Here is a 27,879-nt window from a genome sequence, read left to right on the forward strand (position 1 = left end):
TCCATATCTCCTCCTAATCTCCACCATCCATTTCCTTTTCACATTTTTTCCATCCAGCCTCCTTTCCACATCCTACTTTTTCCACCACCTCTATCCATCTCTTTCCATCCCCTTCCTCTTCTATCCCTCTTCCCAGATCTTCTCCTCAACATCCTGTTTTCCACACCCTCCCTCCTCCATTCCTTTTGCTTCCCTACTTTCTCTTTCCCACCTTCCCTTCTCTCCTCTATCAGTTTCCAATTCTCTTCCCATGTTTCTCCAATCAGCCATCCCCCTTTTCACTTTCTTTCCTGACAGGTATCTTTTCTTTCCACCTCCCCATCTGCCACAACCCCTTTCCTCCTATTCCTTTGACCCTCTGTCTACCCTCTCACCTTCTCTGCGATTCTTTTCTCCCTGCCCCCCTTCATACTCACAGGTCCAAATTCAGAGGTGATATGTAACTTAGATTCCAGTACCCTAATTTAGACTCCTGTAGACATTGGTATATGTAACTTTAAGTGTATGTGGGGGGGAGGGGGTATCTATATGAACACAAAGGAGTCTTGCTGTATGAAAGAGATTGCCAGTACAAAAAGTTTGAGAACTACTGAATTACAGCAACCCTGCAGGCTGCTCTTACATACTACAGCAGAGGTGGGCAAACTACGGCGGCCCACAGGACCGTCCTGCCCGGCCCCTGAGCTCCTGGCTGGGGAGGCTAGCCTCCGGCCCCTCCCCCGCTGTCTGCCTCCCCTGCAGCCATGCTTCTGCATGGGCAGTGCTTTGGATGGCAGGGTTGCGCGCTCCTGCAGAGCAGCGCGGCATCGTGTCTGGCTCTGGCTGGGTGATGCGGCTGCCAGACATGCTGCTCTGAGCGGCATGGTAAGGGGGCTAGGGCCGTGGGGTTGGATAAGGGGCAGAGGTTTGGTGGGGCTGTCAGGGAATGGGGAACTCGGGGGGTGGGGTTGGATAAGCATGGGAGTCCCAGGTGGCCTGTCAGGGGGCGGGGGTGTGGATAGGGGTTGGGGGGTAGTCAGGGGACTAGGAGAAGGGGGTTGGATAGGGGTGGGGTTTTGGGGGCAGTTAGGGGTGGGGGTCCTGGGAGGGAGCGGTTAGGGGACAAGGAGCAGCGGGGGTTGGATGGGTCAGGGCTCCTGAGGGGGCAGTCAGGAGGTGGGAAGTGAGAGGGGGCGGATGGGGGCAGGGGTCAAGCTGTTTGGGGAGGCACAGCCTTTGCTACCCGGCCCTTCATACAGTTTTGCAACCCCAATATGGCCCTTGTGCTGAGGAATTCCCAGGACGATTCTGGCCCATTTATGCTACAGAGCAGCCTAAAGCAGCCACAATCTGACCCAGCATCTAATCATCTAATTTTATTCAGTTGACGATCTAACATTTTCATCTAATCTTACCAATCCTATCAATCAATATGTTGGCACTGCATATTTTAGGCTCACTACACTATCATAGATATTTTGCTCAACCTTCAAAACAATGTCAGCTTGGGACAGAGTCCAAGTGCCAGATTCTCTGCTGCTGAGATTTTGTGTGTGTGTGTGTGTGTGTGTGTGTGTGTGTGTGTGTGTGTGTGTGTGTGTGTGTGTGTGTGTGTGTGTGTGTGTGTGTGTGTGTGTGTGTGTGTGTGTGTGTGTGTGTGTGTGTGTGTGTGTGTGAGAGAGAGAGAGAGAGAGAGAGAGAGAGTGCGCAAACTGTTAAAGGTTAAATTTGGTTAAAGCTCCCTATGGGAATAGCTATACTGGTATAGGCAACAAAGAATCCTGTGGCACCTTATAGACTAACAGACGTTTTGCAGCATGAGCTTTCGTGGGTGAATACCCACTTCTTCGGTATTCTTCGGTATTCACCCACGAAAGCTCATGCTGCAAAACGTCTGTTAGTCTATAAGGTGCCACAGGATTCTTTGTTGCTTTTACAGATCCAGACTAACACGGCTACCCCTCTGATACTATACTGGTATAAGCACTTTTGTACTGGTACAACTTCATCCACTCTACTCTAGGGGATGTATATTGCTTAATCTATACTGGTATAATTATAGTTAAGGCTATGATTTTAGTGCATAGGTCACAGTGCTCATGATAATTGTGACCTTTAATCAAGTCGGTGACCCTGCAGCCATCGCTCCTGTTCCATGGGCCTGGACCTGCCCCCCACCCTGGGCATTGTGACATGGCCTGTGTGGTTGCAGCTGTTACAGCTCAGAGCAACTGCACCTTTATTCCCTGCTGTGGAACAACATAGGCACCTCCTCTAGACTTCTGGCTCCCCAGCCATTGCCTCTGTTAGGTGGAGACACCCGTCCCTCTCCTTTCTGACTGGAATATTTCCTGGCTGCACAATCCTGTGATTATCCTGTGATTTCCCCAGCAAAAGACAGGCTGCTTAAGCAGGCTTCTTTTGTCTTGTCTTCGGAGGTGGGTAACAGTGTACTTCCCACAGTTCTAAGTTACCACACAGCTCTTTCTAAGGAAGTACATTTGTAGAAGCGAGAAGTGTGTGAGGCAAGTGGAAAAGAACTGTGTAAAAAGTTGTTGCAACCGTGTGTAAATAAATATAAAATGTAGACTAAAGTCTAAATAAGTAAGAAAAATAAAATATGGAAATAACCTATGTATAAACAAAATGCAGCTGTTGCTTATTATTGTATGTAACAAAAGGTATAAATGCTTGCTGTAATTGTTTACCTGAGAGACCTGCCTAGAAGGGGGGAAACCCTGTGTCCTAGTGCACTCTCTCCCTCTATGCAATTGCTTGAAAATAAAGTATCTGACTTTGCTGCACCCAATCAGAGAGCTGAGAACTATGTTTTTCTCCGACAACATAGAAAAAATATTAAAACAATAAACGAACCTTTATGCATGCTAATAAGTTTACCAAAGATTACGCCAACTCCAGCATGGGCTCTGGGAGATGAGCAATCCTTCAGACTCCCACACAGGAGTTTACAAGTTCATAACATCCTTTTGCCCAGAACAAAAACATTCATGAGTTTGTGAGGCACTCATGTATCCAGTTTGGGCCTTTGAAGAAACCGTGAATAGGTAATCTGCCAGACACAGTTTAAGAGGTGGGTCATTTACATTCCCTCACCCAGGGCTTAAATTCTCAAAGGTTATTTCCTGGAGCTCCCCTCCCCGATTCAGGACTCCAGGCTTTAGTCCCATGGTGCCTCCTGTGGGGCTGAAGCCCTGAACCCCAGCACATGCCAGTGTTGAAGCCCTGAGCCACAGCGCCTCCTGTAGGGGGAAAGCCCTGAGCCCTGGTGCCTCTTGTGGGGCTGAAGCCCTGAGCCCTGGCACACGCCACGGGGCTGACCCTGATGCCGCCAATAGGTTTGAAAATATTTAACGGAGCTCTGCTCTGGTGGGCTCCAGCTGAATTTAAGCCCTGCCCTCACCCCATGCATTTCTTAGGAAACCTGATCAATTAACAGTTTACAATGTTGCAAAAAGTTCTTTGAAGTTCCTAACCATGATAATCACGGTCCAGACACCCCAAGGGGAGAACACAGGGTTCCCAGCCGCCAGGTGACACAGCAGCTGCGTGGAAATTGCTCAGCTCTGCACTTCTGGGGCAGCCACCTACCGCATCTATGGCCACAAGTATTTCTCAAGTCTCCCCATTACAGTCACAGTTAAAATCATAACAAAAGGAAAAAGACAGAAGGCCTAATCCCGGTCTGCTTTTTTCTCTTTCTTGCCACTTGACCAGCTGCCACCCCGTTAGGCTGGTTGATTGTCCTCGTGTCCTTGGCCAGAGTAGTTCCCTTTGTGACTCTGAAATGGGCAGGTCTTGAAGCTGGGCCCAGTGGCAGAAGGTGACGTACAGGCTTTTGCTAGGGGTGTTGCGGGCTTCTTGTTTCTCTAGAGATGAAAATCAGCAGCATGGGGTGTGAATGGAAGTTGCCATAGAAGGAAGAAATGAGCTGGCTGAGCAAAGCATCTTTTTTCTCCCCCCTTCAGAATACATTACCCTCCCCACTGGGGAATCAAACCTTAAACTCCTACATGATAAGTAAGGATACTCACCACAATACCAACAAGGAATGGGACAGAGCCTTGCACAAGACACCAGCTATGGGCAGCTTACACCACACAGGCCTCACCAAACAACAACACCCCTGGCTCTCTTTTCATTCCTAAAGGCTTTGGCTCAGTGGCGTAGCCAGGTTTTCAGTGTAGGGGGAGCAAACATAAAAAAGCACCCTCCCTTGGCTCCTCCTCTGGCCACGCCCCCTGATCGGACTCCCCCGCTCACCTTCCCTCCTGCGCCGCCGCCTGTCCCCGGCCTGCTCCCAGCGCTCGGCGCGCTCCACGCAGAGCTCGCCAGCCAGGCGGCCTTAAAGGCACAGGGGCCCTTTCGCCTCCCCCTGCCCGCCACATTAGCAAGGGGCGGGGGGGCCGGGGAGCGCTTGGCTGCCGAGCCCTGAGCCGAGGAGCCGGCCCCCTTGCTCCTCCGGCCGCGTCTGCCGCCCCACGGCTCCTCTGGCTGTGCTGCTGGCAGCGCCAGCTGGCAGGCGCCACTTCTGCGCCTGCTGCCCTGAGGGGAAGTGGCTGCTTCCACTGAACCCCGCTAGCTACGCTACGGCTTTGGCTGCAGCAACAGCCCTGGGAAAAGACCTGGCCCTTCTCACATGCTCTTGCCCAACAGGCCTTTGGGGGCTACACAGCTCCTCCCACAACACCTGCCTGGGACTTTGGCCTCACTGACGAGCTGCTCAGCACCTTCTTCCTCTCCCAACTGTTTCTTTCTTCCCTCACAGAAAAACATGGATTTTTTTTTTAAATCAGAAAATTTTGGGTTTTTTACCATAGAAAACTAGGATCCCTGGTTATAAGTTTATTTTACATGTAACCATTCATTTCTGATACTTTGATTTGCTACTTCTACACCAAGGGTTCTCAAACTGGGGGTTGGGACCCCTCAGGGGGTCACAAGGTTCTTACATGGTGGGTAGTGAGCTGTCAGCCTGCACCCAACCCCCTTTTCCTCCAGTATTTATAATGGTATTAAATATATAAAAATGTGTTTTTAATTTATAAGGAGGGAGTCACACTTAGAGGCTTTCTATGTGAAAGGGGTCACTGGTACAAAAGTTTGAGAACCACCGCTCTACACTTGTTTTCAAAACAGAGAAGTGCCATGTGTTAAACAGAGCGGGTATCTGAAGTGGAACTGGTAAGCAGGGGTGTGCTGCTTCTTTGGATGCAACAGATCTATGAATTCTGGGTGTCCAGCAGAAGAGGGGCTGGTCAGTCCAGGGAGAGGCTGGAGGATTGAAGCGCCTGCGATGCCCATGGAGATGGGGAGCTGACCCCTGCCAGCAGGTACAGACAGGGCTGGTGCAACCATTTAGGTGACCTAGGCAGTCACCTAGGGCGCTGAGATTTGGGGGGCACCATTTTCTTCATCAGCGACTGCGGCGGCTGGATTTTCAGCTGCCCCAGTTGCCGCCAGCATTTAGGCAGAGGGAGCTGGGGCAGGGGAGCACGGGGAGGGCCGCCTGCAGCAAGTAAGGAGGGGGGCGGCACACAGGGGAACTCCCTGCCCCAGGTCACCCCTGCCCTACCTCCTCCCTGAGCACCCTGGCTACTTCACTTCTCCCGCCTCCCAGGCTTGTGGCGCCTAAGCTGATTGACGCCACAAGCCTGGGAGGTGGGAGAAGTGAAGCAGCCAAGGCGTGCTCAGGGAAGAGGGCGGGTGGGGTGATCTGCTTCACTTCTCCCGCCTCCCAGGCTTGCGGCACCAATCAGCTTAGGCGCCGCAAGCCTGGGAGGTGGGAGAAATGAAGCAGGGAGGACATGCTGTCTGTATGTCTGCAGGAGGTCCACCCGAGCCGCGGGACCAGCGGATCCTCCGCAGGCACGCCTGCGGGAGGTCCACCGGAGCCGCCTGCTGCCCTCCTGGCGACATGCAGCGCGCCCCCCACGGCATGCCGCCCCAAGCACGCACTTGGCGCGCTGGGGTCTGGAGCCGGCCCTGGGTGGGAGGGATGCCTCAGGGCAGAGGGTGGAGAGCTGCTGCGGGGGGGGGCACCTCAGGGCAGTGGCACTGGGGGGGCACAAGATGAAAGTTTCGTCTAGGGCACAAAACATCCTTGTGTTAGGTAAAAAGCAAGTCCTTACTCACCTTTCCAGCACCCGAGTTCGTGCGGAGTTGGTATGGGGCTCACAATCTGTCAGAGACCAGACACCAATTCGTTGATCAACGGGCTCACACTATCCTTAGCTTAAAAGGCTTCGGAGTAAGTGTGGCAAGTTTATTAGGGGTGAGCATCAATATTTATACACAGAAGTAAACAAAGTGATTAACAGATTATAATGGTCATGCATAATTAATCAAGATTCTACAGGATAAAACAGGTTAAAATGTAAATTTAAAAAGACAAAAGGGGAGATGGCTACTTAAGGGGAGGGGGGGTGTCATGAGTAGTTCGCAGGTCAGAGCTTTGATTAAAAGTTTCAGACAGAGACATCAAGTCTGGGTTAAGTTTAAGCTCATCAAAAGTTCAGACTTAACATTCCTCCATTTGTAGCTTTGGGATAACTATTTACCAAAAGCTACACCCCATTTTAAGGAGCCAAGGGCCGCTTGGCAATTTCAGCCTGGGCCAACTCGAAGAGAGTAAGGCCTTTGGCTGAAGTAGGAAAAGAATAAACTGACCCACTCATCAGATTCCTGCCGAATCTGCATGAACTTATCCTGATTAGGCGAGCGGCGAGCCATTTCTTTGAGTCTCTCTAACAATCGCTCTCGATCTGTTCGCAGTTGAGTCAGCCTTTGCTGACTCCAGTCTAGGGGATTCCAGCCAGCGGCTTGATCCCGCCTATCCATCCAAGTGGTATTAACCGCATTGCTATCCGCCCATGTCCTTTCTGCCATCCACAATCTACTACGTTCCTCTCCGGTCAAAACTCTACTTAACAACTGATCTACATCCGTATAAGTAGGATTATGACTTGAAAACAATCTTTCTAAAAGTTCTGTGATCTTTCAGGGATTTTCCCCAAAGGACCCTGACAACCGTCCCCACTCTTTCAAGTCCCATTCTAGCCATCCTTTATATTCCACAATATTAGTATGTTGTAACTGGCCATTATTGTCCACAAAAGGTTGGTCGTGCACCTGTAAAGGCATTTCTCTACTTACACCTTCATTACTCATAAAAGGTTTGGCAGAGGCAGCCTCTGGGCTATCCTCAGGGGAGGGATATGCATCCTGCTGCATTTGCTTGATCTTTTGCCTAGTAATTACTACTCCCGAGGTGTGCCCCTCCATTTCCTCCTTATCCCTCTGCAGAGATTCCAATCTGGAGTCCTGCAGATTCCCCTCTGCGCTCTGGAGAGAGTTCCCCTGTGGAGGAATAGGGGCAGGTGCAGTGGGGACCAACTGACGAGTTAAAACACGCCGTGGTTTACACCCTTCATCGAAATAACATGGAGGGGATTCACTCTCGGGAGAATACCTGACTGCCATAATTTTTAAAGATTTCCACAGCTCTGTTGCTGTGTCCCAACAAAACCAGTAACATAACTGTCCCGGATGGTCTTTTTCGATCTGGCTCCTTACTCCTCTTAAGGCAGCCTGTTCGAAAGAGCCATAAGAAGGCTACCTCATCTCCGGGTCGGCCAATACCGCGGTATACCCAGTTCAATTCCTTACACACAGTGTGTACAACTTCCTCCTAGTTTGCAGGCTTGCATCTGAAGAAGTGGGTATTCACCCACGAAAGCTCATGCTGCAGAACGTCTGTTAGTCTATAAGGTGCCACAGGATTCTTTGTTGCTTTTACAGATCCAGACTAACACGGCTACCCCTCTGATACTTAACTTCCTCCTAGACATTCCTGTCTGTACTGGGAGTTTCCCTTCGTTCCATAACTTATTTACAATCCCCAGCGGACTCTCAAGAGGCACACTAGTCCCATGGTGTCTGACAGGAGCCCTCCAACTGGCGTTTATCCTGCTGTCTAGTACACGACCCCTCAATATTGAATTGGCTGGGAGAAATCTCCCGTGGCGCCTGCCAATTCGTACATGAGTGGTCTGACCACTGGACAGAGGCACCGCACCAGAAGAAAATCCCAGACAAGCCCCCAAATTGTTAGGTAAAAAGCAAGTCCTTACTCACCTCTCCAGCACCCGAGTTCGTGCGGAGTTGGTATGAGGCTCACAATCTGTCAGAGACCAGACACCAATTCGTTGATCAACGGGCTCACACTATCCTTAGCTTAAAAGGCTTCGGAGTAAGTGTGGCAAGTTTATTAGGGGTGAGCATCAATATTTATACACAGAAGTAAACAAAGTGATTAACAGATTATAATGGTCATGCATAATTAATCAAGATTCTACAGGATAAAACAGGTTAAAATGTAAAGTTAAAAAGACAAAAGGGGAGATGGCTACTTAAGGGGAGGGGGGGGTGTCATGAGTAGTTCGCAGGTCAGAGCTTTGATTAAAAGTTTCAGACAGAGACATCAAGTCTGGGTTAAGTTTAAGCTCATCAAAAGTTCAGACTGAACACTTGCACTGGCCCTGGGTACAGACAGGGCTACGGGCAGGTGGTAGCAAGGTGCCTCAGCCTTGCAGCCCCCAGGGAGGGGCGGATGTGCCAACCTGGGGCAGAACTGCGGGCACCGGCGCCAGGTCGCAACGCCCGGAGCAGGACCCCGCCCTGCAGGACCGTCTCCCTCGCGGAGCGAGCCCCTCCCCCCCGCTCCGAGGATTGGTTGGCACCGCAAGTCTTGCACCCCCCGCCCCAGCGCGCGCGCGCCTGGGGCACCACGCGGCCAGGCCGCTGGGAGATGTCGGCCCCCAGCGTCTCTGGGCCTTTGTCACGTGACTCCGCCCTCTCCCCGCCTCTTTTTCATCTGCCCATCTCCCTCGCTCCATCCCCTGCGCGAGCCGCCCGCTCCGACGCCGGAGTCTTTCCGGCGCGCGCCCAGGTGAGTGGCCCCGGAAGCGGAAGTGCAGGGGGTGGGTTCCGGTTCCGGCGGCGGTGGCGCTGTTGCTGCGGGGAGGCCGGCAACCACCTTTTCCTTCTCCTCCTCCTCCTCCCGCCGCTTCCCCGTCCCGGCCCCTGCCCCGGCCCCGCCATGTACCCCGTGTTCCAAAGCACCAGCCGCGACTTCACCTTCGGGCCCTGGAGACTCAACGCCGCCCGGACCCACATCATGAAATCGGCCCAGGCCGAGAGGTGGGGTCGCGGGGCGGGGGGTCGTGGCCGGTGACTCCGTTTCCAGGCCGGGTGTGTGTGTGGGGGGTGGGGGGGGTTACAGACCCGGCTCGGGTTTCACCGGTCGGGCCCTCCCTGGGTGGGGGCCGGGGGCTGCCTGTGCCCGCTCAGCGGGTCCGGTCGGGCCGGGGAGCGTCTCTGACAGGTCTGCGCTGTAAACCTGGGCTCAGGCTGGGGTTTGAGCCCAAATCCCCCTGCTGTCCACACACCGGGGGGGAGCTCGCCCGTTGGCATAGCTATACCCCTCTCAACGAGCGGCGGCAGCTATGTTGGCGGGAGAGCGTCTTTTGTTGGTGAAACTTACGTTGGTCATTAGTGGTTTTTTTGTTGTTGTTGTTTTGTTTTTAAAACACCACTGATTGACAAAACTGCTAATGTAGACATAGCCTGAGTCCCCGAGCAAGGGTCCTACAGACCTTGGTTTATAATGCAATGTAGGCGTATCATTACTGAGCAAGAGCTGAGTTTCTGCTAAGGTAATCTCCTAAAGAGGCACCGCAGAAAGAACTACTATTGAAAAAGAACCCCAATAAATGTAAGTCCCAAACGGTCGTCAGCTGGGATCAAGAGTTTCTTTTGCATCCCTTGTGTGATACTGTGGAACATCTTTTGGTTTGAGAGGCAGGGATGTTTTTGCTTTCCTCTTCCTAAGGGCTCTTGTGGACTCCTCAACTCAGGTTTTCTGTTCACACGTGGCAACAATTTCTGTTTCTATAAAGTGGTGGGGGAAACTGCTTCCTTCAGACCCAACTAAAGTTCGTTTGAGACCCGAACGTTAAAGTAAATATAAATATTTCAGACACCTCAGGAGCAGATAGTATGAGCAAGGTGCCATTTTTGCAGTCACTTTTCAAAGTACAGGGGAATTGCATTTGTACAGTGCCCTGCACAATGGGGTTCCTACCATAACTCAGTAAATTCTGAGCTTGTTTAGCACCAACAGTCTTTAATAGTTTGATATCTGTGGATCTCAAATCCTATGGTAAATTAAATCTGTCAGACTTACTTCAGCTCTTTTCAGTCTCTCGCCAATATGTGACTTTCAGTTTGTGTTGCATTTATTTTTGTGTGATTCATTTGTTTGTCATAAACTTAGTTCTTAAAAAGCTCTTTTATATAAGACTGTCATGTTGAAAAAATGTTTGTTTTTTGTGAAGTCCTGAATGAACTATCTTATTTAATTGCATTTTGTAGCAAAGTGTATAGTAAATGCAAGCAGATGAAATCATAAAGTTTGGACACTATTTATCATAGTACCTAGGAGCCCTAGTCATAAAGCTGGACCCCACTGTGCAGGGCACTGTACAAATGCAATTCCCCTGTACTTTGAAAAGTGACTGCAAAAATGGCACCTGGCTCATTCTATCTTCTCCTGATCTGTCTTGAGTTATAGCTGCTTGCTTTGGTGACTAAAATAACTTTTACTGCATTTTTCACCTGATAGCTCTGCACAATGATCACAATTACAGAAGAGAGAGAGAGATGGATTCTTGTCTTTCTAATCCTTTTGTCTGCAGAGCAGATTCACCAGAGATAGTAATAGCATGTCAGCTTGAGCGCTTCAATGTAGACGCTTACTAAGGTGACAGGAAGGGTTCTCCAGCCACTGTAGTAAAACTGAAAGGCGTTAGTGATGTCGATGGAATAATTCTTCCGTTGATCTAGCACTGTCTACACAGGGACTTAGATTAGTACTAATGTTCCTCATGGTACATTGGCCACTTGTAGGGGAGAGAATCTAATTTTAGTCTACATTGCCCACTCAGTCTTTGGCATGTCTGCTGAGACTACCCCAAAAGAGTGCCAATTGTTTGTAGACACTTATTTTTCTCTCATTGAGATATTAACTCCTCATAGATAACTGAACACCTGCTAAATAATGAAAACTTCCATCAGTTACCAATCAGAGCAGGTTTAGAACTGCCAACCTCAAGGTGAAAGGTTGCATCTCACTGTACTGATCCTCTGAGCCATTCGTTTCTTCAACTGAAGCTATTTTTTCAAATGGGCAGACTGCCCATGTTGCCTTTAAGTGCTTCTGAAGCAAATATCTCAACTCTGGTGAGTTGTTGTCTTGTTAGCTCAGAAGAGTAATACTACACTTGTTGTTGTACAGTGCCTAGCTCAGTGGGGTCCTGGTCCATGCCTGTCGCTCCTAGGTGTTGCCACAGTACAACTACTAATAAAAATGCAGGTTCCCTGTACATCTTTATCTTGCTCTAAAGTAATACTGTGTGGTAAGTAGTAGTAAGGCTATGCCTACACTTAAAATGCTTCAGCAGCACAGTTGTAGACACCTTATTAAGGTGACAGGAGGGGTTCTCCAGCCACTGTAGTAAAACTGAAAGGGCGGTAGTGGTGTCGGTGGAAGAATTCTTCCGTTGATCTAGCACTGTCTACACAGGGACTTAGATCAGCTTAAATATGTTGCTCAGGGGTGATGATCTAATTAGATCCAGGGCTTTGGAGCTGTGCTGTGGCTCTGCTCCAGCTCCAGGAAAAAGCCTGCAGTTCCACTGCTCCGGAGCTGCTCTGTGCTCCAGCTCCAGGCGCCACTCCAAAGCCCTGATTAGGACGATCAGAAGTCGACAGCTATGGCTGGTCTACTGTAGAAAATTTGAACTTCTCCATGTTTAAGAGATCTTCTGACAGTGTTGAGGAAGAGAGGAGACTATTGGAATGTTCTGTAGTGTGAAGGGACAATGATCACTCAAATTAAACTATGCTTGTGGGCACAGTTACAAAGTCCTGCAAATGTAGATTGCAACCTTATTGATTTAACCTCTTTGTCCGCATGCAGATTAGCTGATGAATTGCACATGCCTTCCCTCCCAGAAATGATGTTCGGAGACAACATCCTAAGAATTCAGCATGATTATGGCTTTGGAATTGAGTTCAATGCAACAGATGCTTTAAAATGTGTAAATAACTATCAAGGTATGATTAAAGTGGCCTGTGCAGAGGAATGGCAAGAGAGCAGGTGAGCACTGCAGTATTACCACAATACCAGGGTGAGCATTAATGTGATGGGGGATGGAGTGTGATATGGTGGCTAATGCAGAAGACTGGCAGCCAAGGCTCTGTCACTTACTGTGTGGTCTTGAAAGTCACTTAAGCCTTCTGTGCTTCAGTCTCCCCATCCGTAAAAGTGGGATAATTATACTTGCATGCTTCTCAGGAGTATTGTGGTTTACTTAACACTTGTAAAGGACTTGGGTTTGATTCTGCTTCCATTATAGTCAATAGAAAAATTCCTGTTGTGATTTGAATGTTGCAAGATCATGCCCTTTGACATCTTAAGGTGAAAGGTGCTATGCAAGTACAAATTTTGCTACTGGAGGTTCCTTTTTGTAGTGCATTTAGTCTTGATACAGAATTCTACTGTATATTTATCAGGTTAGCAGTAATGCTGGCAGTATATGAAGCGAGGCACAGAAGAATCAAAACTGTCCAAGTGCCTAAGATGAAGAGGAGTATTGGTTTAATATCAGATACATTCTGCCAGCAGAATCCTTGGGTTGAGCAGGAAAACTTAAACTGTACAACACTTGACAACATTAAACTAAGGGCTTCTGTCTAAAATCATATGAACGAAGCACTTATGCTGTGGGAGTTGATGCTTGGAATGGTCTTCAAAATTACTAGATAAGCATGGATATTGTGAATGAGAAGCAGTACTGTATAGATGTGGCCTGACACTAGAGTCTTTGCACAGGCAAAACCACTATTTCCAGGAAGTTTTGGCTGTTTAAGGACATCAGTGTTGGGACCAGGGTATATGTCTCTTGTATGTAGTATTGTAATGTAAACACTTATTACAAAGTGTGGTGTTTTCTCTTCCTTTCTTGAGGACTGAGGCTGAACACACAAAAGAAGTTGTTAAACCATATGATTGGACCTATACGACAGACTACAAAGGAACACTATTAGGAGATACTGTAAAGTTAAAAGTGAGTCTTACTTCATTAAATGCTCATTGCATCACATTGTGTATAGATTTACTGAAAAACAAAGCATGCCTTCCAAAATAAGGTTGCGTAGTTTTGAAGAGATCTGCTTTCAAAGTATAATTGAGGGTTTATGGAATCTTCAGTATTTTTTTTTAAGCAAATCACAGTTCACTTTGAGTAATTTAATGTTGAGGTTTTCTTTTTTAAATTTCTGAATTACATATAAAAATGCCCCCAAAGTCCCTTGTATTTGGAATATACGGCTGTGTGTGGGGGTTCTTAATGCTTATTGGGTTGCCACTGAAGTCCTGAACTCCCCAGATACATGAAGACCGAAGGTCTCCTGTAATTCTGTAGTACCCTAAGCATGCAGCGTGTCAGTTGGCTGTGATGTTGTACCCCAGATTTGGCTGTTAATCAGTGGCGCTATGTTTACATACAGTAATAACTGTGTTCATACCTCATTTGTGACAACCTCTCCCCAATCATAAGTAACCATTTTAAAGTAGCCCTGAAATATCCAGTGCATCTGCTTGATGTTAACAATTAAAAAAAAATATCCCTCAACCCCCTACCTCTACTAGGCAGATGAATTCTAGTTAATCCCCTAGCATTACTATAGTTATTTAAAAACCCTCAAACTCTTAGGTCCCTTTGGAATGAATTGTGCTATATAAATAAGAACATAAGAACGGCCGTACCGGGTCAGACCAAAGGTCCATCTAGCCCAGTATCTGTCTACCGACAGTGGCCAATGCCAGGTGCCCCAGAGGAAGTGAACCTAACAGGCAATGATCAAGTGATCTCTCTCCTGCCATCCATCTCCATCCTCTGACGAACAGAGGCTAGGGACACCATTCTTTACCCATCCTGGCTAATAGCCATTTATGGACTTAGCCACCATGAATTTATCCAGTTCCCTTTTAAACATTGTTATAGTCCTAGCCTTCACAACCTCCTCAGGTAAGGAGTTCCACAAGTTGACTGTGCGCTGCGTGAAGAACTTCCTTTTATTTGTTTTAAACATGCTGCCTATTAATTTAATTTGGTGACCCCTAGTTCTTGTATTATGGGAATAAGTAAATAACTTTTCCTTATCCACTTTCTCAACATCACTCATGATTTTATATACCTCTATCATATCCCCCCTTAGTCTCCTCTTTTCCAAGCTGAAGAGTCCTAGCCTCTTTAATCTTTCCTCGTATGGGACCCTCTCCAAACCCCTAATCATTTTAGTTGCCCTTTTCTGAACCTTTTCTAGTGCTAGAATATCTTTTTTGTGGTGAGGAGACCACATCTGTATGCAGTATTCGAGATGTGGGCGTACCATGGATTTATATAAGGGCAATAATATATTCTCAGTCTTATTCTCTATCCCCTTTTTAATGATTCCTAACATCCTGTTTGCTTTTTTGACCGCCTCTGCACACTGCGTGGACATCTTCAGAGAACTGTCCACGATGACTCCAAGATCTTTTTCCTGACTTGTTGTAGCTAAATTAGCCCCCATCATATTGTATGTATAGTTGGGGTTCTTTTTTCCAATGTGCGCTACTTTACATTTATCCACGTTAAATTTCATTTGCCATTTTGTTGCCCAATCACTTTAGTTTTGTGAGATCTTTTTGAAGTTCTTCACAATCTTCTTTGGTCTTAACTATCTTGAGTAGTTTAGTATCATCTGCAAACTTTGCCACCTCACTGTTTACCCCTTTCTCCAGATTATTTATGAATAAATTGAATAGGATTGGTCCTAGGACTGACCCTTGGGGAACACCACTAGTTACCCCTCTCCATTCTGATATAAATATAAAACTTCTCTTGTTGGCCAAATGGCACTTGCCTGGTACCTTTTCAGAGAGGGTAAGAATGATAGTTTTGAGTGTGTTCCTAGAACAAGAGGACCTGGGAAGTGAGAAGGATGCCCAAGTTTTCTGTGCAGTTAAGAAGGAGAAGCATATTTTATTATCTATCTATAAAAGATATTAGTGTTCCATATAAATTATGGAAGCTTACAATATTTATAACCAAAACACTATTCAGAAATATTGATTAATACATGTCCCACTGCCTGGTCTGGCTTATGATTCTGACTGCCAACCTCAGGGCAGACTGACAAAAACAGGACACATATCCCAAAATGGTGGTATGTTCTATAAATAGATTTCACCAAGCCAGTGACAAGTATGAACTCCTGGATCACTATACCAGTCTTACAATGGAGTCACAGACAGTCCCCTTGGACTCTTCAGTCTATCTTGCCATCCAGTTAAGCTGGACTTAGTGATACATGGTCATTTACACCAAAAATCACAAAATATTCAGTTTGCTTCCAGTCCCAAGAGGCCAATCATTTACCGCAGATCAATTGGTACCCTAGATCTTACACCAAAGACAATGCATGTAGCCAATCCTGTAAAAACTATCTAAAGGTTTAAAAAAAAGTTAGTTACAGGTTAAAGCAAGGAAACATACACACACAAATAAGTTGCAATAAAAATCCCAAGAGTGACAGAGTTGTGATCTGTCAATTCAAAACAGGGCTTTGGAGCAGAGCGTGGAGCTGGAGCACGGAGCAGCTCCAGAACAGTGGAGCTGCAGGTTTTTGCCTGGAGCTGGAGCAGAGCCGGAGCACAGCTCAAAAGCCCTGGTTCAAAATGTCTTTCAGGGCAGATCCAGAGGTAACCCCTGGTGATCTTTGGCTTCATTTTAGTGTCCCTGACCCTGTGAGAGTTCAAACAGCAAACAGACGGAAAGTTTTCATGTGTCTTTTGGCTTGTCTTCGCTTACACTTCCACGCAGCGCGCAGCGCGCGAAGCGCAAGCGGTCAAGTCAGAAAAGCGCAAGGGAGAGAGAGCCAGCGCGCGCTGTCCCACCTCCTCCTGTCCTGTGAGCTGCGGGCAGCGCGGGAGCCGCGCTGGCAGCGGCTGGGCACGCTCACACACGCAGCCGCGCAATTTGCAGCGCTGGAGAGGGTGTGTTTTCACACCCTGCTGCAGCGCTGCAAATTTGTAAGTGTAGCCAAGCCCTTAATGTATAGTGCTACAGCGGCGTAGCTGCAGCGCTTTAGTGAAGACGCTACTGCATCGACAGGAGAGCTTTGCCTATTGGCATAGTTACTTTCTGAGAGACAGTAGCTGTGTCAGTGGGTCGGTATCACTGCATCGCTCAGGGGTTTGGATTGCTAAAGTTATACCATTATAGATCTGTAGTGTCTACCTGGCCTTTATTTTATGTTATTTCCTTCGTTTGGCCTGCAAGTCCATTGAATGACCTTCCTTGCATATGGCATTTCCAAGATGTGATAGGGCCATTCACCAATCCTTTGTATTGCAATGTTCCTTGATGGCCCATCTGATTTTGATGGTTCTTCTGGACAGGCTGGAGGGATCACTCTTCCCATCTGAGTTCACAAGATTAGAGCAAACATTTTCAAAGTTATAAAGCAAAACTTACATATTTCCTGATAGAATGGAATGCAGACGTTACAAATATAATGAATTCATGCAGCAACTTACAAACAATCTATAGAATCTAAACATTAAATACATTCTGATAAGACTAATACCTACTTTAAGTAACACTAACACATAAATGAGCTGGCCTGGTCTCCAGCTATGAGTTTGTTAGTTCTTCGCTAATGCCTGCAGTCTTGGCAAGAGCTGGCACCTGGCCAGCCAGCATCACAAATACACTCAGTACTTCCCCGACTGTTTGAAATCTAGAACTCAGTCAAAACTGTTTGCAGATACTTTTTTTTCAAATGAAATTTAGCAAGACCCATGCTCAGCCAGCCCCAATCTGCAAGATGACAGCTCATGGGAAATCCTAAACTTTGGGTTTCTTGTCTTGTTTGGCCATGTTTCCTCTTGGAATATTTAGCTTTTAGCAATTTTTTTCTATGAGAAGCTCAGAGACCTTTGGCTGAGCACCACAGAAGTAAAGCTGTATTAAACCAGGGAGTTGAAGAGTACAGGGTTTTCAGCAGAAGACATAGTCTGCAGATATCTTATGCCAAATTATGCTAGCGAGACAAGGTGGGTGAGGTAATATCTTTTATTTGAACAACTTCTGTTGGTGAGAAGAAGAGCTCTGTGTAAGCTTGAAAGCTTGTCTCTCTCACCAAGAGAATTTGGTCCACTAAAATTATTTGGTCCAGTAAAAGTAATTACCTCACCCACCTTGTCTCGCTAATATCCTGGGACCTACACTGCTACAACAACACTGCCAAATTATGCTAACTATTCTTAAACTTAATTTTCCTAGGTTGTTCCTACAACTGATCACATTGATACAGAGAAATTGAAAGCCCGGGAACAGATTATGTTTTTTGAAGAAGTTCTACTGTTTGAAGATGAGCTTCATGATCATGGCGTTTCAAGCCTGAGTGTAAAAATAGTGAGTTTAATCACTTCCTGTGTACATCATCTCCCCCTCCCCCCCCAAAAAAAATCTTCTCTAAGCTGAAGTTAAGGTAAAGTAAAAAGCAGACAATGTATTGTTATAGGTTTGGTTAAAACCCATTAAATTGATGAGTTGAACAGCAGGCCTTCTTTCAGGTTAAATGTAAGACAATTGTGGCCTCCAAGACAAAGGCACACCCAAGGTCACACAGGAGTTCTAATGATGTTGGTGGAGGGTTTTTTTTTTAAACTGAGTACTGTTTTTGGAGTAAGGGAGGAGTGTTTTGTGGGTGCGGGGAGAGGGCGAGACACACACACAGAAGCTGAAGCAGAGAGAGAGTGGTGAGCAGACATAGCCTGGAACCACGTTAGTGTGGCTCTGCGACATGCTGAGAGGAGAGGTTTTGGGTCAGAGTACTGGCTGAAAGTTTGGTTTTGTGAGCAAAGAAGCAGTCCCCTTTTTTGTTTCTGTGGGTTTTTTTGTTTTGTTTTTTGTTCCTCCTGCATTTGAAGAAATGAGACTTTGGTATTTTTGTTTATTTACAAAGAATGTACAGACTCCATCATGAGTGTTTTCTCCCAACGGGAACAACCCACAGGTCCCTGAACTTTCACAAGCTGTTTGGGTCCGAAGTGGTAATAGTGCAATAAACTAAAATTTAAAAATTCCTTCAGTGTAAATAATCAAGGTGGTTTTAGTGTTACAAGTAAGGAACATTTCTAAAGGGGATTTACCTTGACTCTGTCCCTCTATAATAACAGTTTGCTTGTAGTTTCTCACCTGCTTCACAAGGGGAGTTGAGAATTAATTGGCTGAAATTTGTAAAGCACTTTGTGAATACTGTAGAAGCGTGTATCAATTACTATCAACATCCTAGTGTTCATTCTTTTGTTACAAAATCCTGGGAGCCCCTTAAATGAATAGGACGGGATCTATCCCCACTGTTTGGGTTTGAGGGGTGTGTCTATAGTGCAGTTGGTGGTGTGCTTCACAGCCCGGGTAGTGAGAGAGACACTTGCCCACTAAAAACAATAGTATGGCAATGGCAGCATGGGCAGTGGTTTGGGCTAGCCACCAGAGCACGTACCCAGAGGGCTGGGTGTGACTGTACTTGTGTGGCTAGCTCAAACTGCTGTCCATGTCACTGCGGCCACACTGCTGTTTTTAGCATGCTAATATAAACCGAGCTAGTGCATGTCTCTCTACTGCTGGGAAGCACGCTCACAACTGCAGTGTCAAATTACCGTTGGGGGTGAGGCCTGTCTTACATGATGGTCTGGATCATAATATTGAGGAGTTATGTCTGTTTAGGAGACATTTAATGCCCCAACTGGCCAGTATATTTAAAACATAAGGTTTTTTTGTATTTCTTTCTAAAAACATAATCTTGTAGAAGAAAAGGATATTAGTATCAGAGGTTACAAGGAACAATCTTTTCCCCTGTCACTGCACTAGGCAGGGCAGGATCATTATAAATGTTATGTAACAATCTGTTGAATGATGTTTGTTATGTACATTGGTATTTTCTCAAATCTTTTGAGGCAGCTATAGCAGATCATTAGGCACAGACCTTGACTGCACAATTTAAAGATCACTGCCTCCTATGCAGTTGTGCAGCTCCAGTGGAACTTATACTCTTCACAAGACCATGACTTGGAACAGTCCAAGCGCTCCTAGCACTAATGGTTCTGAACTTCTGGATTAAATAGCTGCATATTTTACAGTAAAATGTCATAACGTGTTCAATTAAACATCTTGTTTTTTTTGCAGAGAGTAATGCCTTCCAGCTTCTTTGTGTTGTTGAGGTTTTTCTTGCGAGTTGATGGTGTACTTATCAGGATGAATGATACAAGACTTTACCATGAGGTAAACACCTAATATCCCTGAGGTCTGTTTCATGTTCCACGTGGCAGAATATGACCTATACAGTGTTACTGTCATTGTATGCTGTGGTGTTGTAGCGGTGTCCATCCCAGGATATTAGAGAGACCAAGTGGGTGAGGTAATATCTTTTATTGGACTAATTTATCTTGGTGAGAGAGACAAGCTTTTGAGCTTACACTGAGCTCTTTTGCAGGACTGGGAAACTAATTCAGAGTGTCACAGCTAAAATGAATAATTTCCCAGACTTGCAGAAGAGCTTTATGTGAGCTTAAATGCTTCTCTCTCTCACCAACAGAAGTTGATATGATGAAAGATATCACCTCACCCACCTTGCCTCTCTAGTGTTACTTTCTGTCAGAAGAATTGCAGAAGTCCCAGCAATGCTGGCTGATGTTGGGTTAGGGAAAGTAGAGGCTAGCTGAACTGAACTTCAAATTTATTATTTTATGCATGTTTATTATGGTAATGCCCAAGGACCCACTAAGAATGGAGCCCCATTGTGCTAGGCATGGTACAAACACAGAGTAGCAGACAGTCCTTGACCTGAAGAGCTTACAGTCTAAACAGACAAGACAGACAAAGGGTAAGGGAAAGAAGTAGAACATACAAAGTGAATAATATGATTTTGTTCTCATGCTAATTGCTCCTAACTTCCAGGCATCTCCTGGTGGCTTGTTGTGGCTCACAGCAGCATTTACTTATCTCATTTGTTTATGTATCTTACATACTTTTCCAGTTTTTGAGGAGGGACTAAATTTTAGTGACTTGCATATAGATCTGAGTCAGAATTCCCACTTCTCTCTCTGACTCATGCTGTGATTTTGGGGAAGTTGGTTTTCCTCTGCTTTAGTATCCCATCTCTAAAATGTGGATAATTTACCGAATAAATGATATTGAATCTTTATTACTGTCTGTAAAGCACTTTGAGATGCTTGGATAGTATGTGCTTTAGAGGTCTCTTTCCTTTACTACTCCGTTAAACCAGGTAGAAAGCTATATGACTACCAGGACTGGCTAGCTCAGGGATTCTCAAACTGGGGGTCGGGACCCCTCGGGGGTTGCAAGGTTATTACATGGGGGGGTCGCAAGCTGTCAGCCTCCACCCCAAGCCCCGCTTTGCCTCCAGGATTTATAACGGTGTTAAATATATAAAAAGTGTTTGTAATTTATAAGAGGAGTCACACTCAGAGGCTTGCTATGTGAAAGGGGTCACCAGTACAAAAGTTTTAGAACCACTGGGCTAGCTGCTGCCGCAAAGGGTACGGTTATACGTGTACTGCTCAGTACAGGACATAATTCAGCATTATTTTGTGCAGCCATTTGAGTCACATGCACATAGTGACTGGCTCCATGGCAGGCAGATCATTTTGGAATAAGACAGCCTGCTGTGGAAGTCAAAATCCACTGTACTGTAGCTACAAATTGAGAAATTCCCTTGAAGTCTGAATTTTCTTCTTCTCAAGCCATACAGCTCCTCAGACCTGTAACCGTGCATTTGGAGGAGAAGGGAACTTGCGATGGTGAGGCACCTGAGGCATCTAAATTTGACCCCTTCCTCAGTATTTAAAAGTGGACTGCCATATTCTGCTGCTTCTTCCCTGTCTCTGTTGTTGAAAAATATCCTGTTGCCTTGTTGCTCTATGGCTGACTCCTGGAGAGTGCAATTTTTGTGACGCTGTTGCCAGACCAAGGTGCAAGAAACTCCTAAGATTGCACTTGAGCCCCAGCATCCCATGAAATAAGATCAGGGCACTTCTGGGATGTGATGTATTGTTCCTCCCTTCAATGCCATTGATGATGCCAATAATTGGGCTTCAACTGAGCAGAGATGAACAAATATATTAAATCATAGTTCTTGTTTTGCAGGTAAAATGACTGCTGGGAGCTAGATTGAAATTGCTAAACTTCATTTTTTTCCCCACAGTAAACTTAAATCCTAGTCTCTACACTGAAAAATCTTTAGCCAACAAAATCCAGATGTATTCAAATTCAGTTTATTTACAAAGTTCAGTTCATGGAATAGTAGAGAATATATTTTTTGTAACTGTTTTCTCTCTTATTAGGCTGACAAGTCCTACATGTTACGTGAATACACATCTAAAGAAAGCAAAATTTCAAGCTTAACGGTAATGCATTCTGAACATGTTTTCCATGTATACTAGCTTCAGTGTCTTATGTCTAGTGTAGAAAGTGCCATATCCGGTCAGAGCTCTGCTTGTTTAGCCTGGACCTGAAGGGAGGCAAAACTCCTCCTGACCATTGTGCAATGCTATTTGGAGGAAGATTGATTCTTGGCCCTTGTCGATAATCAGTGCATAAGGTGACACATGGTACTAGATTACTCTTCATCTTTGTTTGAATGGTTATAAATATTAGGTTATTGACAGAATTATTCATGCACAATTTAAGACCCCTTGATCTCCTGTGGCATTTAATTCTGCAGGCTAGTGGTTGCCTACCCTGCTAGCAATATTTGAGGTCTATTTACTAGCATAGACTGATGCCGACTGGCTGATGCAAATGCTATAATTGGCCTTTAAAACTGAAAGGCCTATGGGCTTATGCTTGGATAATGGTTAAAATGCATTTGTACAATAGTATAAGCGTTCAGAGAGAGCTGCAAGACTGAGTTGTTAGAGGTAGGAACTAAGAGTTGGGACTACTGAGTTCTATTCTTGACTCCACCACTGACTCATTGTGGGACCTGGGACAAATCACTTAATGTCTCTCTGTCTCATTTTCCCCATCTGTAAAATGAGGCTAATGCCGCACTAATTTCTGGGGGAATTTTTGGGGCTTTGTAAAACATTGGATATCCTTAAAAGTAGGGGATTATGCTATAAGAATGGCCATTTTTTATTCAGCATGCAGTATATGATCCCTGCATATCTGAATTAAATCTGTTTAATGACAATCTAAGTTTGTGTTGTAGAGTCCACATAGCTAGCAGATTGAGCTGGATGCTGTTCTGCCACATGCTTCAGAATGATCATCTAAGCTACAGAATCTTTATTGGTGGTCCTGATAAAGGGACAGAGCACAAATGGGTTTCCCTAGTTGAGTTTGCAAGGCTAGACCTGTTCGGAAAAAATCAGCTTTTGACTTGTAAATTGGGAACATCAGATCTAAAACTCATTCAGAGAAAGCAGTATGAACCCCAGCATGTTACATTAAGAGCCAGTTTCAAAATTCAACAGCACTGTGCTTTGATAAAAGCCTGAACAGGTTGCAATGTGGGATGCATTCTAGCAACTTTTGAGTAATCTAGATGTAAGTTACTTTATAAGGCTTGAAGTCAGTGTTCTCAGAATAACTCTCCAAATGTCTGTAAGTAACGAGGCAGTGTAGTCTCTGGAAGCACCTATTGAGAAGAGAGAGTTTGTAAAATGCCGCTTTCATGAATTGTTTGGTTTTAATTTAAGATGCTTGAATGAAACACTTCTTAACACTTAGAATTAGTGCATTTCTGCTCTGAAAATGCAGGGTTTTTTGGTAGTTTTGTTTACTGAACAGATTGATTCCCTGTGTGTATTCAGAATTCTATCTGCTGACTTCAGTGTCTAACACTTTTACTTGTAGCTGTATTGGGCTCTTCAGAGCTAAGAGGAAGTGCATTGACATTATCAACAGAATTGTTGATGTGCTAGTCTGTTACACCTGAGCTACTCCATTGAAGATGTTGGAGTCATTGGGAGACATTAAACATAGGACTCCACAATACCATTTTCAGCCACTTTTTGGAGCAGAAATTCAATTTAAAAATACAATCAGTTTAAAAAAGTGAAATGTAGTTTTGAGTACCCCACACTGGCCCCTGACTGTCCCTGCCAGTTTTTGTGGTCTTAGTTATATTTTTCTATTAAATGTTTTTGTTCTGAAAGACTCACAAGGAGAAGGAAAACTGAGCGTACACAACATGCAGTTAAATGCATAAAGTACATTGAATAAATAGCTGTCTGATCTTGTGTGTTTTAACTGTAGTCAGTGAATATTTCATACAGGTGGGAGTTTAAGTTGACTGGTTCCCTTTAAACTTTGCTTTGAAAATCTTCCTTTGTCTCTTGATTTATTTCTAACTAAAATATTTGCTCCTTAGCATGTTCCACCCTCCCTGTTCACGGAGCCTAATGAGATCGCTCAGTATTTACCTGTAAAGGAGACTGTTTGTGAGAAGCTAGAATTCCCAGAGAAGTTGGATCCTGAGCCTACAGCCTCATCAGAAAGCACATGCATGGAATCTAAATAAATGTGACTTTGTGGACTTGAAATGGGCCCTCTTCTGGAGATCATATGATCACTTGACCATTACCACTGGGGTAGTTTCACTATTTATGGGCTAAAGATCATTTGTTTGGCTAATTTTTCTGTAGCCTTAAGGGGGCAAAAAGCTCATTTCAGACAGGTTTCACTAATGTATATATTGTCCTTTTTTAATTATTATTATTATTATTATTTCAAACCTGTGTTTGGAATTAATGATAGACTGGTAACAAACAGGAGAATTGCCTTGGAGAATAAACCCCTCTGATGAATAGCTGTTTTTGTTCTGTTTTGAGCATTTGGCAGCTATATTGCCTAAACCCTCAACCACTAGCACCCTGGATCAAGAATTTTGGCTCTTGGTACCAAGAAGCTAGTGTAATTCACAAAACTGAGCAGTTTTTAATAACTCTATGTAGAATTCTTCTACAATAAAAGGTTTTGTTCCCTGTGATGTATATGATGATTGACCTTCTGTTGTACATTAGAAATTTTGCTTGGCTCCCCTTGGTGTAAGCTAATATACAAGTTAGGTAATTTCTCTGAATTTTAATCCTAGACATTTTATTGGAGGATATTTATTCTTCCCTCATGAATAGCTTTAAAAAGCTAGCAATGTGCAAAGCATTACAATTTCAGACACATTATAAAGATATCACCTTGTTCGGGAGCCATTAACTCAGAGCAGGGAAATGGCTTGAAGTTAACAGAGGCCCACACAATGGTAAATTTGTTATCAAGTACCAATTCACCTGATATCTAGTGGGGCTGGACTGTCTGACAACACTAATCTGGCTCTTACTTGGATTAGGTGTGCTGCTAATGTAGTATCTAGTCATTAAAATGCATTGTACTGCATTGACTTCCCAGCCAGCACCCCATTTAGTTGGTTGTGGCCTGACAATCAAACTGCTAAGTCCCAGGTATTTCAATTCCTAAGGGGTTGAGGTATTGGTTTTTTGAGACTGAAGTTTCCCTAGCTTTAAAGGGACACTGTCAAATATGCTAGGCCTGAAATTTAGGTTTTATTTCTTAAATCCTACAAATCCTAATAGATTAAAAGTGTATTTGTGTGTATATTCATGCTTCTGTTCCAACACAATTTACACCTTTGTGGATTTAAACATTTACTCTATGTAGTCATAAAACCTAAACACATCAATGTGATTATAGCATGAGAACCAACAACCTAAACTGACAAATCTAGTTTCATGCCCATATTGAATGAAGTGCAAGAATTAAATGCAGGTGATGACAAAAAAGTAAATCTTAAGTGTTAAACTGATTTAATAATCCACGATGGTGGCAATAATTCAGGTGAGGGAAGAAAACTTTTAATCTTATTAAGAAATGTATATATTCTAATTCTTCTCCACATCAAAATATGCAATTTAGAGTTGACGGATAGTGATAAAATGTTTTACAAAAAATTAAGAAAACCATTGAGACTTGAAAGAATGAAAGCTGTTTTGGTTTAAGATGACACTGAATTTTAGAGAGAGCTTCTGCCATGATAGAGATGGCAGGTGTCTTTCTGAAGATTGGCTTCACTAGTGCAGTGAGTCAGTATGGTCTCATGGAGTGGGCATGGGGCTGAAAGGCAGGAACTCCTAAGCAGTAGTCCTGGCTCTGCCACAGATTCACTGTATAACTATGGGTAAGCCACCTAACCTTTCTGTGCCTCTGTTTCCCATCTATAACATGGGGGTAATACATTCCTACCTCACTGGATTTGTGAGGATTCATTTGTAAAGTATTATATTAGTGCAAAGTATTCCTGAATCACCTGCAGCCTTACATTTGGAAAAGACTAGCATGCAACACAAACATATTATATGGTTTACTATCAGTTTGATTCAACTAGAGAAGAGGACTGAGTTTAAAATATAACTAACTACTCAAAGAGAGAGCTAATTTCCGGGTAGATATTACCCAGAGACATCTAGAGTGTGGGATGACTGAATATGTGACCACTGAGAGGCAGGTAAACCCTCATATGCAAAAATCTCAATTTATTCTTTCTCCAGCACCAGGCCCCAGCTACCTCCGAAGTTTCTTCTCCCCGCACTTGGTTCCTAGTCAAGCCTCCCATATCTAGATAGACAGAGTGGATCTGGCAGGGAAGGAATTTGACATGGAAGCAGGCACAGTAAATTAATTTGGGGAAACACATTCAGGTCTCATTCAGTGAGGGGGAAAAGAAGGCAAAGGACGGGAACAACAGCGAGCAAAGAGGGAGGGCCATTGTGCGGGTAAGTAAATCTTACTGCATCCTTTATTTAAGGCATACACCATTTTAGATGCCTCTTAAGAGGCTTAAAAAAAATCAGACATTTTGGCGTTGTGGTTGGTAGTGATGGAGAGGAGAGTTGGGATGCTGATAACATACCTGTGTCCTGGCTCAAAATACTATGGTTCAGGTTTGGTCAGTGATAATGTTCAGCTCCATCACACTGAGGCAGAATGGAGGAGAAAAATCCACATAGTCCATGTCTAGTATTGAGAAGGGGTGTATTGCATGTTTAGCATATATTGTGTGTTATAGCCCTTCCATTACTGCTTCTAGTGTTTTTGTGATTTGTTTAAAACAGAGCTGTGGAGTTTGCACTTATCTCTGAATATGTACACATCTGAGATCCATCTTTTTTGACTACCATGCATTTAAATGGAACGTGCACCTTGGAGAAATCACAGGATCCTATTAGAAAGTTATACTTCCCTGCAAAATAAAATGCAGTATGGGGTGTTTTTTCTTGTCACTCTAAATGTGTTATGTTGTGTAAATACACAAAAGGCTGTGAAATCGGTGTATTGGATGCTGCTCAGATACAAGCTTCCCAGAGGAAAGAAGCCAGTGCCAGTCTCACGTGATGTGCACAGGTATGCCTCAGAGGGATGGAGGAAGTGCTTCTCTGGCAGTTTTGTGGTCAGTTTAATATGTGATGGTCTATATTTGTAGTTGTCTATCACTAAATAAAATGTATGCAACATTTTATAGTTCTGTTTAAGTCTGAGTTTTATTAGAAAAATAAACGTAAAAGGAATAACCGTATACTTGGATAATGTATATTAGACCTTTTTTCAGATACTTGTATCTCATGATACACCACTTTAGATATGAAAACAAATAGGGGAGCAATTCCCAAAGTGCTGCTATGTAGGGAGGGAAACCCAAAGGCCTAGTTGGAGGGGCAAGAAAGATGTATAAACTAAGATAGCTAGACCTCTAACAGCCCATGGCGGGTTGCAGGCAGGATGTGATTGGTTTAATTTTTCTAAAGCAAGTGCGTGGGCTTGGGTTTCAAAAGTTTGGGAAGTACTGTATTAGAGCATAACTTTCAGAGGTGATGAACACTCCTTAGAAGTCAGTCTGAGCTGGAATTCTTAGCACATCTGACTCTTTCCACTCTCCAAGAACTGATGCAAATTGTGTATACGTGTTGAAATTTAAAACTCACTTTAGTGCTAAATGTTCAGGGATAACATTGAAACTAAAGCAGTCTAAAGAATCACAGTACTGCATCTCTCAGTGAATCTTGAAAAAATTAGGGCTGTCAAACGGTTAAAAAAAATTGTGAGATTTAAAAAAATTGTGATTAATTGCAGTGTTAAACAATAGTAGAATATCATTTATGTAAATGTGGATGTTTTTCTACGTTTTCAAATATATTGACTTCAATTACAACAGAATGCAAAGTGCACAGTGCTCACTTTATTTTATTACAAATATTTGTAGCGTAAAACATAAAAGAAATAGTATTTTTCGATTAATCTCATAGAAATACTGTAGTGCAATCTCTTTATGGTGAAAATGCAATTTACAAATGTAGATTTTTTTTTTACATAACTGCACTCGAAAACAAAATAATGTAAATCTTTAGAGCCTACAAGTCCACTCAGTCCTCTTCCTTGTTCAGCCACTTGCTAAGACAAACAAGTTTGTTTACATCTATGGGAGATAATGCTGCCCGCATTATTATTATTATTACAGTGTCACCTGAAAGTGAGAACAGGCATGTTTAGCATATGTTTAGAATATCTAGCACGTAAATACCTTGCAATGCTGGCCACAAAAGTTCCATACAAACATCTGTTCTCGCTTTCAGGTGAAATAAATAAGAAGTGGGCAGCATTATTGCCCATA

At 44.4% G+C, this 27,879-nt stretch overlaps 1 protein-coding gene across 2 annotated transcripts; it reads left to right on the plus strand.

Moving 5' to 3' along the window:
* Positions 1 to 8,980: 8,980 nt before the first annotated feature.
* On the plus strand, positions 8,981 to 26,732 carry TIPRL (TOR signaling pathway regulator). 2 transcript variants are annotated; one of them, XM_039509562.1, is made up of 7 exons: positions 8,981 to 9,198; positions 12,038 to 12,217; positions 13,088 to 13,187; positions 17,454 to 17,585; positions 19,362 to 19,457; positions 21,539 to 21,601; positions 23,572 to 26,732. In XM_039509562.1, exons 1-7 carry the CDS (start codon positions 9,098 to 9,100, stop codon positions 23,719 to 23,721), a joined length of 822 nt encoding a protein of 273 aa, XP_039365496.1. In that variant the 5' UTR covers positions 8,981 to 9,097; the 3' UTR covers positions 23,722 to 26,732. The 2 variants fall into 2 exon arrangements, with proteins under 2 accessions (XP_039365496.1, XP_039365503.1); XM_039509569.1 differs by lacking the exon at positions 8,981 to 9,198 and adding an exon at positions 9,596 to 9,772.
* The last annotated feature ends 1,147 nt before the right edge of the window (positions 26,733 to 27,879 follow it).

The sequence above is a fragment of the Mauremys reevesii genome, linkage group 1 (genome assembly GCF_016161935.1).
Source record: "Mauremys reevesii isolate NIE-2019 linkage group 1, ASM1616193v1, whole genome shotgun sequence".
NCBI lineage: Eukaryota > Metazoa > Chordata > Testudines > Geoemydidae > Mauremys > Mauremys reevesii.

Coding starts and splice junctions, on each gene's coding strand:
- TIPRL (XM_039509562.1), top strand. CDS start 9,098: ATGTACCCCGTGTTCCAAAGCACCAGCCGCGACTTCACCTTCGGGCCC. Junction 9,199..12,037: donor AAATCGGCCCAGGCCGAGAG/GTGGGGTCGCGG, acceptor GTCCGCATGCAG/ATTAGCTGATGAATTGCACA. Junction 21,602..23,571: donor GCAAAATTTCAAGCTTAACG/GTAATGCATTCT, acceptor TTTGCTCCTTAG/CATGTTCCACCCTCCCTGTT.